This window comes from Lasiosphaeria miniovina (genome assembly GCF_030549165.1).
Source record: "Lasiosphaeria miniovina strain SMH2392-1A chromosome Unknown B0T26scaffold_7, whole genome shotgun sequence".
Lineage (NCBI taxonomy): Eukaryota > Fungi > Ascomycota > Sordariomycetes > Sordariales > Lasiosphaeriaceae > Lasiosphaeria > Lasiosphaeria miniovina.
Genome location: NW_026848226.1, coordinates 407,040 through 418,504, shown reverse-complemented (window position 1 = coordinate 418,504; position 11,465 = coordinate 407,040). Strand labels below are relative to the sequence as shown.

The 11,465-nt window shown below is 55.6% G+C and overlaps 3 protein-coding genes across 3 annotated transcripts; 2 read left to right on the top strand and 1 right to left on the bottom strand.

Moving 5' to 3' along the window:
* Window positions 1-3,285: 3,285 nt before the first annotated feature.
* Window positions 3,286-4,128, top strand: B0T26DRAFT_655384 (ankyrin repeat-containing domain protein; the record flags this gene model as incomplete). The annotated part of the gene is made up of 2 exons (XM_060438623.1): window positions 3,286-3,705; window positions 3,799-4,128. Coding segments are annotated over 2 exons (750 nt in total), but the record flags the coding sequence as incomplete, so codon positions are not given.
* A 1,507-nt stretch (window positions 4,129-5,635) lies between these two features.
* Window positions 5,636-7,670, bottom strand: B0T26DRAFT_805893 (uncharacterized protein). Its single transcript, XM_060447171.1, has 3 exons — window positions 6,694-7,670; window positions 6,046-6,603; window positions 5,636-5,984 (listed from the first exon to the last, which is right to left on the bottom strand). Exons 1-3 carry the CDS (start codon window positions 7,379-7,381, stop codon window positions 5,812-5,814), a joined length of 1,419 nt encoding a protein of 472 aa, XP_060291081.1. The 5' UTR covers window positions 7,382-7,670; the 3' UTR covers window positions 5,636-5,811.
* Window positions 7,671-7,911: 241 nt separating this feature from the next.
* On the top strand, window positions 7,912-9,782 carry B0T26DRAFT_755535 (uncharacterized protein; the record flags this gene model as incomplete). Its single annotated transcript, XM_060445973.1, has 2 exons — window positions 7,912-8,209; window positions 8,266-9,782. 2 exons carry the CDS (start codon window positions 7,912-7,914, stop codon window positions 9,780-9,782), a joined length of 1,815 nt encoding a protein of 604 aa, XP_060291080.1.
* Between the last annotated feature and the right edge of the window lie 1,683 nt (window positions 9,783-11,465).

Below are 11,465 nucleotides of genomic sequence, written 5' to 3'. Positions count from 1 at the left end.
GCCACATCCCTGGTCGCAGCGCTACTGCCACGCAGACTGCGGCGTTCGCGCACGTTGACGAACTCTCCTGGGCGAAACTCGAACCCATCTAACAGATTCGTCAACAGCGCCAGGTCGCGTCGATCACGGGGGTCGACGTGTCTCTGGCTGCTCCCGATCGCATCCACATAAGAAGACGGAGAATTCTTGAACGGAGGACAAATGGTAAGACAATGGAGTCCAGTGTCTCTTCATGGCTATCGTCCGCTAACAGTGTACGCGTAGTCGGTTCCTTTCCCATCCAGTTCTCGAAGACTGACGCTGATGGTGCTGACGCATTCTCGATCCGATCCTTGAGCAGCTCCTGTTACTCGTGCTCGCAATTTCTGTTGCATTATAGCATCTCCAACTCTAGCCCGTACGCTGGCAGCCGCAACAGCGTCCGATCGCGCATGTCCCCGCAGTCTAACAACGTCGCTCGCAGATCGCTACCGAGGTGCTGGGGAGTAAGGACAGCACCGAGGTCGCCTTGTCTGCTTCCTACCACTACGAGGGCGCTGGGAGGAGGAAACGCCGTACTGTCGGCAATCCGGTTCACGACGTAACACGCTTCTTGGAGACGGATCTGTCGCTCTTAGACCTGGGCGAGATGTATTCCTAGAGAAATTAATATTAAGGATGAGATATGCCAGACACCGCTGTTATGACCCGCCGAGAACGGGCACGAAGGTGTTGGATGCTTGGCATAGGCAAGGTCGATATCGACACAACGAGTACCTCTGGCTGCGGTATTGGACTGCCGACGAAGCTGTAACTAATGACTGGAGCGAGAAGCAGAACAATCATGAACGGCGTCAGCAGTATCCTGGCAGCTCACGTTACCGACTTTTGGAGAAATATGTGTACGTTTGGGTCTCTCGAGACGTAAAGCTGTACATTCTTTGCCGTATTTCGCATCTCGACTCGCGATGAGAAGTATAGATTCCACATCTAGCCGACGCACTCGCGATAAGGGCGCCACAACCCTCCACCAACGTTCTTAAAAAGTGCCAAGGGGGCTACAGCACGGTATCACATCCTGCTTCCGTGGATCTTGGACCAAATCCTTTTTATGAAGCCGAGTTGAATTGCAGCGAAGAGGCCGGAATCTCGAGCAGGATGATCGACCTTGGCACAAACAATGCCTAGGACTTACACTCGAAATACGCATGTATCTCTAGATTGAAACAACCTTCTTTACGTAGTTCGCCGCGCCGTTCTCGATGGCGATAAAGGCCCTTGCTCGCTTGCCCGCAATTTGTCTTGTCATCGTTGGGGACAGGAGTTGGATTCACACGCTCAGTTCTCTTTGAGACCTAGTTCTCGTCCCCATACGCCAAATTCTGGTCCTTGAGCCAAGGTCTGGTCCCGACGAGCTACGAGGCGGTGTCGTAGTGCTCTGGGCGTCGTGACGCGCTTAGGAGATTATGGACACCAAGCAGGCCTTCAACCGGCAAAGCTGCCGAAGAATGCCCGCTTGTCACCAAGTTGGTAATCGTATTGATGAAGCCAGATATACAGCCACCATCGATAGATACCAGGAAACTTGGTCACCCCCAACGACGCAGGAAGCGTCCGCCCCCTGACTACGAGTGTGCCGACACGTCTTGCTCGTAGCTTCGATGTACTAACCAAGTCGAGTTATCTTCCACGCGGATCATGGCCGATCGGTCCAATTAGAACTAGCTCCCTCGCCAGTACTAGGCCGGAGTTGGGCGGGGAGGGAGTCGAGGGCGGAGAAAACGAAAGAGAGGGGAAGCGAGGAATGCTCTCGCATCACATCATTGCCACGTCTCAAATGGAGCGCGAAATGAAGGCGAAATTCTACCCGAATCCTACAAGGTCGTGGTTCTTCAGGATGAGTAGCTGGAGTTCCGGGTAAGCTCAGTATATGAGTCATAGGTTATGCTAAATACATATACTCGATCTTGACATACGCACTAACGCGATTTGGCCGCATCCAGGGAAGCCGGTTCCATGGCAGCCGCATCCGGGGAAGCCGGATCCATGGCAGCCGCATCCAGGGTAACCGGCCCCGGGGAGCCACATCAGAGGGAACTGCCGTTCAGGGAAGCCATGTCCATTGAAGCCATATCAATGGTGCCCCCAATCCATGGGAACCCCTTCCATGGTGTCCCCAATTCATGGGAACCCCCTCCATGGGACCCATGGGATCCCCCTCCATGGGATCCCCCTCCATGGGGTCCCGATCTAGGGCAGCCGCCCACGATCCCGGTTCATCCGCCACTACCAGGGCTAAGGCAACCATCTTTATTCCATTAGTGAGCAGCGGTCCCTGGTATCCGTAAACCTGGCTTCTGGAAACCGAAACATATACTACTCATTCCAACAGTCTCAGGTTCAATATATATACAAACTCTCTTCAGCGGAACGAACACGGCTGTTGCGCTACGCTTGTTTCTAAGGGACGCCAATCTCACGCTAACGTTGCACACAAGTACCCACTCAGATTGCGCTGCTATCAGACCTGGATATTGCTATTGTATGTCGACCGAGTCTCGGTGTAAAACATGAACACAGCTCCCTTCCAAGTTGATAGGGTCGCGCATGCCCTAATCAGAACCGATGCCATACAATGCTTCGCAGAAAGTTGTGAAATTATACACAAGGGTTGGGCATTGTTGTTAGATAAGACAACACTGCCAGACAGTACTAAATACACAGACAGCCGTGTGGCAGACACGATTAGGGCCTTGGACAACATCATTGAATGCCCAGAGAATAATATTGACTTAAGAATTGCCTACGTACAACTAGCACGGATGATGAACGGTCTCAAAGAGAAGATAAGAAACGACCGACGACACGGACTGATTGTTGGCAAGCGTAGCCAACGGGATGCCACCATCGCCATTAATCTTTACCTTAGTGCCACTGGAAGAACGAACAGGGAGGAAGTCCACGAACTTACACGTCTGAGCAATCGCTGGGCTACCCTTCCCGGGCGATACCCACTCTTGCTAACCACGTTTACAGATGTGGCTGAAAGAATAATGTGCGTCTCATCCCTTCCAATCTGCTACCGCTTCATGACGCTGATCTCTGAAAGCAACAAAATAGATATTACAAACCATAGCCTTAAAGCTCTCGCCGAAGAGATCTGTCGGGTCTATCCAACTGCGTTGATTGTAGCCTCGGATTATGTGGTAAAGGATGCGGAGTTGGCTGTCAGATCGGGTCCAGCATATGACCCGGGACGAGCACAGCGTTCTAAAGGCAGCCAAATGTGGACATCTACCTCTCTTGATGCGGCTTTGCGAGAACCAGACACCCGTCGGCTACGATGCTCGTGTTGAGGCTTTACAGCAAACCTGCGAGGCCGGCCATGTCAAGATTGTCGAGTTCCTCCTGACTGAGACCAGTCCAGCGGTCTCGGGGAGCTATCGGGCGATAGATACCGAGGCCAAGAATAAAGCCCTCGGGATCGCGGTGGAAAACGGCCAGCTGGATGTGGCCAAACTCTTCCTCAAACATGGCGCAGCTCTCGAAGGCGTTGTCTTTATAGGGTCGAGCCCGCTGCACATCGCAGTGAACCGGCGCGATCGAGATATGTGCAGATTCCTGCTAGAGACCAACAACTCGTATCTCAATTCCAGGGATTCCAACGGGCGCACCGCGCTCTTCACCGCGGCTTGGAACGCGGACGATGACATGGTCGACCTCCTCGTCAGCGAATATCATGCAGACATCGAAAACGCCGACGAGGAAGGGTGGAGACCACTCCATGCGGCGTATAACTCGACATCGGTCGTCTAGAAGCTCCTCAAGGCAAAGGCCGAGCCCGACGCCAAGAATAAGGATGACGAGACGCCACTGCACCTGGCCGTATCTAGAGGCTTCGTGAGCGTAGCCATGACCCTTCTGGAAGCTGGCGCGAGTCCCGTTACCTCCAAGTCTGACAAAGACACTCCTCTTCACGCGGCTTGCAGGACACCAGCTTGGTCTGATCTGACGCCTTTTGTCGCAGCCGCACTTGACGCTGGCCGCACTACGCCGGACTTGGCGGACACGGACATGGACGGCCGTACACTGCTGTCCTTGGCCGTTATTTCCGGCCAAGTTGAAGTGGTTAAGCTGCTGCTCCAGAGACGAGATGTCGACATCAACCAGAGAGATAGGACCGGCGCATCGTTGCTCCGGCAGGCTATCGCAAACAAACATATCGAGATGGTCAATGATCTCATAAACGACCCCAGGCTCACCAAGCTCGACCTGGCTATTGCCGACTCAACCGACGATGCGTTTCTTCGTGAAATTTTCGTCACGGACCCGGGTTTCGTGATAAAGCTTGTCAAGTACTTGGCAAAGACCAAGCCAGACTTAATCAAGGAGCTGGAAGGCCACCTGCTCTTCGATATCGCAACATCACTAGATGACAATGAACTCATCAATGTGTTTATAGACATCCGCCCCGACCTCAGCGAGCTGGTGGATGGCAATGGCTGGTCCCTGGCCTGGATCCGATACGTCAACAGTCTCGCATCCCCGGATAACGGGCCCGCGGGTAATAACAATACCGTTCAAAAGATAGCCCCTGACGCTTCGGGGTTCGATTTCAAGGCCCCCACCCAGTGGCAAGAGCCCGGGTCTTGGAGCGGGTTTTCACTGTCCCATGATGGTGACGACAAGTTAATCTTGTCCTTCTCGGAGCGGGGTCGGTTCGGGATGCCGCAGGGTTCCCACCATAGGCCGAGCTTGCTTCGATCAGATTACCCCATCCCTCCGGTGGGCAGCTTAGTGTTTAAGATACAAATCCTCGAAGAGGGTTCGACAGGGTAAGTCCATATGTCCACCTTACGTAGCCTACCGCATGATGCCTTATGTGTTTGAAAGGCCTCGTTACTAACCATTCACTGCAACGAAGAGCTATCGGTTTCGGGCTGGGCACCAGACTCGCCTCCGAGGACATGATGCCGGGCTGGGATGCTAATTCGGGGGCTACCACGGAGACTATGGCAAAAAGTTCCACAGTCCTCCTTACGGGACTGCATACTCGGCGAATTGGGGAACAGGCGACAAGACCCAACCAAATCCAGTCAAAGTTCTCGCCCTTGTATTTGTCAACGAATCTAATATTTTATCGTTAACGAGAGCAAATAATATAATCCGCGAGATTACTTACAGCCGCATCGTTTGCCATGCGCGAAACCGCTCTTGCAGACGAAAACATACTTTCCGCTTGCTATCGATATTGTCATCTACGAGTAACTCATCGTCCTCGTCCGCTTTTCGTTGTCGCTCTTTGTGGCCGTGCAACTTGATAGGTTTACTGAGAACAATGACGGGGCGTCGGGACAGTTTAGCGCGACGACTCGGCAAGGATGCTTTTTGCGAAATGCACGCGTTGCGAAATGTTTGCGATAGCGAGAGCTGCCAACAGACAGGGAGGCCCAGCTCCCCTTAAATAGACTGCGCCGCCGCCGCAACGGTGAAGCTGGCGAAACGGTCATGTTAACAGTGTGCCGCAAATTCAACGGTGTTTTCGTCTACCCTGCAGACAAACATATTCCTGAATACTTGCTAGTAGGGGACTTTGCAAGATTCGAAAGGCCTCAATACTTTACGGCTCTCCCTAAAGATTTTTCGCCGAGGGAGGTAAAAACCATGGAAATATCTATTTTAGAATCCCAGAGGCCTATCTCTTATCCAAAAGTAGCTGCCTGGCAGTTAAAGGCTTTTCATAGCCGTTGTGTTCGTGAGGATCTAAACTCCAAGTCCTTCGCTAAATTACGTGGCTCCAGCGTCCAGCCGGCCTCTCGTGATTACAAGTAACTATTGAGCCTTCCGGAAGAGAGAGCTTTTAAAAATATCGCCAAAGTGGCGCTCCTGATAGCTCCCCTGCTGGTAGCGGATCATCTTCAGCATCGCCTCAAGGTCTTCGCGGTCCTCTCCCTCGGACTGCACCTTCAGAGCTTTTTCATAAATTCCAATGTAGTTTAGGATGCCTGGTCCACACTGTTAGGAAGACCAGATGTGCGCGCATTCTCGATAAGCATGGGGACTCACTCTTGAGCATTACGATGCGCTCTTCCAGGACCATCTTCATGTAGTCAGTTGATCTGGGAGGCCACTTGGCCTCTGCTCCCAGCCCGGCGAGGATTTTGTTCTCCTGCTCTAGCTCGTTGACGAGCCTCCGGTCCTGGTGGGCCGTAAAGCCCTTCATCAGGACGCCTCGGTTCATCTCGTATATGAGGCTCCTGGCCAGTGCCAAGTTGGTTTCGAAAAGAGACTTGCCCTCGCTTTCTTTCTCCGCGCTGTCGTCCGCTTTTGCCGGCGTGGTTGCGGGGGCTGGTGCAGTTGTGGAAGTGGAGGCGCACACGTGTCGCATCGTGCGAATGGCCGGCACCGCGTCGTACAGGGCGTCCACCCCAGACCAGAGCTCCGACGAACAGAGCTTGAAGCTGTTCTCTGTGTTGCCGATCCTGGGCTCCACCAGCTGCGCTGCAAAACCGTCGAGCCCGCCGATCTCGTTTCGGAGGCATGCCGCGTCGAGCGCGTCTACCAGCTGGTCCAAGTAGCATACCACGCAGTTCGCGTTTGATCCTGTGCAGACGAGCAGATATTCTGTACAGGAGAGTCTGTCAGCATCAAGCATATGTGCCTAGCTACAGCGTGTAACTGTCGTTAGATTCATGCCGGCCCATGGCGACGTACTTATGCTGAAGAGTATGCGAAGAAAGGAGGCGGCCAGCAGCGAGAAGCCAGCGGCGCGCAACGCCGCGTCGGCATTCTCGTCGTTGCCTTGGTCGGGCATCGGGGCCATCGGGGCCAAGATGTGGTCCAACGACAGCGGCCCGTCGAGGATGCCGAGCCCCCACATGCGCAGGCGGCTGACCAGCTCGCTGAGCTCCTCAAAATTGAACTCGTCGGCGAGGATGCACAGCCCCTGAACGGAGAGCCAGTGTAGTATCTTCAAAGTGCCCGGCGCCTCCTCGGCGTGCAGAGGGTCTTCGGTGGCTTGGAGCGTGGTGGGATTGGATTCACGACTGCGGAGCGTCTGCATGACGTCGTCCAGCTTGGCTGTGATCTTGTCCAGCTGCGCGCCACTGGTTTCGGTGGTGCTCCGGGCCAGCTGATCGGCCAGCTGATCGGCTAGCTGGCCGTTGAGCATCCGGCACTCGTTCAGAATCGTCGCTAGCTTGGCCAAATGTGCATCAGAATCTCGGGCGTGGAGGCGGCGAGTAATATAATCTCGGATCCCTTGGCGTTGGGGGGTGCCCTCGAGCTCTCTTAGCTCTGCGATGACACTTGCGAGCTTGATGTTGAGGTCGGCCGAAATGTCCAACGCACGACTGCTGCCGTCAGTAGGCTTATGAGGCTCATCTTTGAACGTCACCTCCATTTCGCCACGTGTCGATATGCTTGGTCGAGGTTGTTGAACGGTATAACAGGCCCGTATTGGAAAAGACAGTGCCAAGGTGACTGAAAGATGGAAGCCTGGTTGGCCTGTGTTAAAAAGCGCCAGGTGGTTGGTGTCCGAGAGCGCCAGGTGCGACGCAGAGAATACAATTTTAGGATAGCCAGGGCTATAGAAACTACAGAGCAAGTCTTTATCTCTCACATATTTGATTACTTCATGTGATGTTTCTCTCCACACCCACAGGAATCCTGGTAAAGAGCCCCAGTTTAAGCGCCCTCATGCACGATGGTTTCAGCCGTCCAATGGGCAGCCAATAAATACGGCATCGGCATGGCAGAATGAAAGTCCGATGCGTGCCCGCTTGAGGGTGTCATTTCGGGGCGAACCTCGAGGCTCTGGAACCTGGATCATGCGTCACCGAAATATCCTCAGGCCTGCCCATATTGTTTAGGCCTGCCCATATTGTTAAGGCCTGCCCATATTATTTTCAGGCGTACGGTGATACCAATACCATGGTCGATGTGGTCAGACCTGCGTTGCAGGCCATTCCGGCGGCCTACAAGGCCGGGAGGCTTGCCTGGGAATTCTACCAAACATCAAAGAACTTTGGCCGCGACTTTGACAGCTCCCAACTCGACCTGCGCTGCCAGGAGTGGACCTTCGCCGGCTACTTGAAGCAGTACAATGTGTGGGTCTCGTCGCCGCTCGGGGGAAGGTCCAACACGGCCAAGGAGGTAGGAAAGAAGATTGCGTCCATGGTCAAGTTGTTCAACAAGTGCTACGACATCATACGGAAATACAATCGTGACTGTGCGTGCCCGAGCCCCCGATGCCTCGCACCCGCTTACCTGCTAACGATGCCTCAGACCAAAAGGAAGAGACAGAGCTGGCCAAGACCCGAGAAGAAGAGTCGGCCATGGCAGCCTGGGGAGACATCATGCACAGGGCCCTGGCCAAGAGGCTGGCCATGATCGCTGAAGAGAAGAAGGCCCAGTTCATGATCCGCATAGGGGACGACCAGATCACTGCTCAACCGGGTCCAGCGAACGCGCCGGCGACGGCCGAAGAGCACCTGGAAAGACTCGAGGCGGACATCGAAGCCGCCCAGAAACGCGCCGGGCTCCGCAGCCTCCTGCTCTGGGCGGCGAACGGAAAAGACGAGTTCGAAAAGAACCTCCGGGAGCTCAGGGACGCCAACGAGAAACTGGGAGACCTCATCCCGAGCCTCGTCGAAAAGGACCCCTTTCTCAAGATCCGCCAGTCCACAGAGCGGCCGAAGCTCTCGGACGACGTAAGAAAGCTCAGGACCGACCTCGAAAACCTGGACCAGGCTCTCCGGCGAGTCAACTCGCCCGATGGGGGGCAGCCCGTCGTCTTGGCCGTGAAAATCGAGGACCCCAGCGACACCAAGAGCAAGATGCAGGGAACGCGGTACGTGCGCGGGCTGAACCTGGGACCGAACCCCATGTACCTCTTGACCATGGAGACGTCGCAGACGGACAACGGGCACCCAGAAGAGGGGCTCATTTTCGTGACGACGCTGTCGGGCCGCAACGGAAGCGCCGACGGCGACATCCAGAGCCTGCCGCAGAAGCTGGCAGTCCTGATCACCAACCCTCCCTCGTACCGCACCATCGGGACGGTCGCCGTGAACGGCCAGCTCATCTTCCACCTACAGCGGGTCAGGAGCCCGCTCGACACGGTGGTGGCGCAGAACCTATCAGCCCTCATCTCTCACGCGGCGCTCCAGCACGAGCAGCGCGTGTTTCTGGCGTCCCAGATAGCCCTGGCCCACCAGCACTTTCTGCCGTTCAAAAGCACTGCGGGCGCCCGCCGTCTGCGTAGCTTCCACCTCTGCGGCCCGCAGGAGCTGCCACAGGAGCTGCCGAAGCCGCAGCCGCAGCCGCAGCCGCAGCCGCAGCAACCAACCAACGCCGCGCACCCCCAGCAGCACCAACTGAATTGGACCGTGGTGACACCGCGGCCGCTGTACGCCGAGTTCGGGCTCGGGCGCGAGCAGGACGCGCACGGCGGCGAGATCCCGGGCGACGACGAGTTCGCGGCGACCAACCTCGACCCGACGGCCGAGCTGGGCCTGCTGCTGTACCAGCTAGAATCACGCTACGAGATGCCCGAGGCTGCCGCCGTGACGACGGTGGCCGAGATGCGCGCAGCGCACGACACGGTGCGCGCGCGGCTCAGGGGCAGTGAACGCACCTTCAACCTGTACATGCGCGAGGTCGTCGAGACGTGCTTCCTCGAGCTGGAGGCCGGCCGCGCCCCCGGCCCTGACAGGGTCGAGACCACGGTCCTCGAGGTTGAGTGGGCGCTGCGTCGCGCTGTGAGGGTCTTGGCTCGACTGCCTGTCCCTTCTGTTGCCTAAATTAGGCGCGGTCCAGAAAGTGAACGGCCTCGCCGACTTGCGGTTCGCCCTCGAGGTTTCATTTCGAGGGACCGGGAACTCCAACCAGCAGGCTCAGCCAAGAGCATAGTCACTCGCCAATCGGGTCTAAAGAGAGCGAGAACATGCTTCCTCGCGCCCAAGAAGCATCCGACGACGCAGCTCTCCGAGATCCAGCTATCGCCGACTAAAGAGGGCGAGAACATGCTTCCTCGCACCCAAAAAGATTGTCTATGAGGGGAGGATTAGAGGTAGTATGTATAGGCGTTGAAGTTTGAACAGATATTCTGAGTTCCAATGGGCGTGTTTGGTAATTATTGTCTTATAAGGTGTATTTCAATTTCGACTTACGGATCCGTACGGTGCTCAACGAGAGCCTTGGAACCCCGCTTGAAGCCCTAAACTTTTCAAATCGGTTGTCTACACGACAACAGACTTTGAGCAATCGAACAAGGAGCTGAATGGATTTCGGGGGTTGGTTTCCTTATTTCATTTCAACTTGGCGCCCTTTCTCAATGTTTGTGCCATCCGTTGCACCAGATGCGGTTTTGTTTTCGCTGCTCTTCCTTAGACAGCTACGCCGAGTATTGTGTCAGTCCTCCAGCGGTTCTCAGTCGGCATTGTGCCAGAAACGCGATGAGACTGAGATGAAGGTTCGACGGGAATCCGTCACATGCCTATGCCGGAACACTCTGTTTGACAGGGCAGCCAGTTTGTAGTAGCTGGCCAGGTCTGTTCCAAAACCGATGTATTGTCAATGCTGGTTGGTTGGCTCACTCGTGATCGTGCCTAGTCGTCTAATAGTCTCTTGAACGGAAAGGAATCCGACGTTACAACCCTAACTCTCGTCATGTGATCGCCACAAGGGATGGCGGCCATAATGGCTGTCAAAGAACCGAAAGTGGAGTTGTGAATCTGGAGATGTCATGGATTCGATCTGCCGTGACTGCAAATTTCCAGAAGGATGTTCCTGGCGTGCTGCGACTGCGAACCTCGGGCAGACGCACCCAATCCCTGCATCCACAATGCAGGAACTCGCAGGGTGGGCTCCAATCAGCGGGTGCTCGCGGTGCAGCTGCCCCGCCAGGGACATGTTGGGGGTGCATTGGCCAACGAAACCCTTGACGGGAGCTGTTGCACCTGCATCCTGTCGAGCAGAAGCATCGGATCACAGCTCTTGAAGGAGACATTTTCTCTCGCAAGTCGCCGAGTACAGCGCGCCATGGCAAGTCGGTGTCGGGAATTGGGGCCGCGGCCTCAATCGTCAGGCTACCAGCACAGCGCCCACGACATCGATTGATCCTCCTCCCAAGCATAAAGGAGAGAGCCGGCTGGACGTGTCAGCCGTGATATGCCGAAGAGAAACCCGGTCACATTGAATGACGGACCCCAGCCGACCAGAACGGAAAGGGGCTTGACCGCGGGCCACATGTCGACATACAGCTGTTGACGACCAACGTCGCGCGCTATCTGCCCGGCAGAGGAGCTAATTGCACGCGGATTGCGGAGAGGGCCAGGGCACCGTGGCACAAGCGGGCGGCTCCATATTAAAATGGGAGCAGCGCACACGCACCACACCGGCCCTTCATGCCCTCTTCAGCCCGAGAGCTGTGCTGGGACGTGCGGCTTCCTCGACTCCTTCGCCGCTCAGTGGACCGTGCCCAT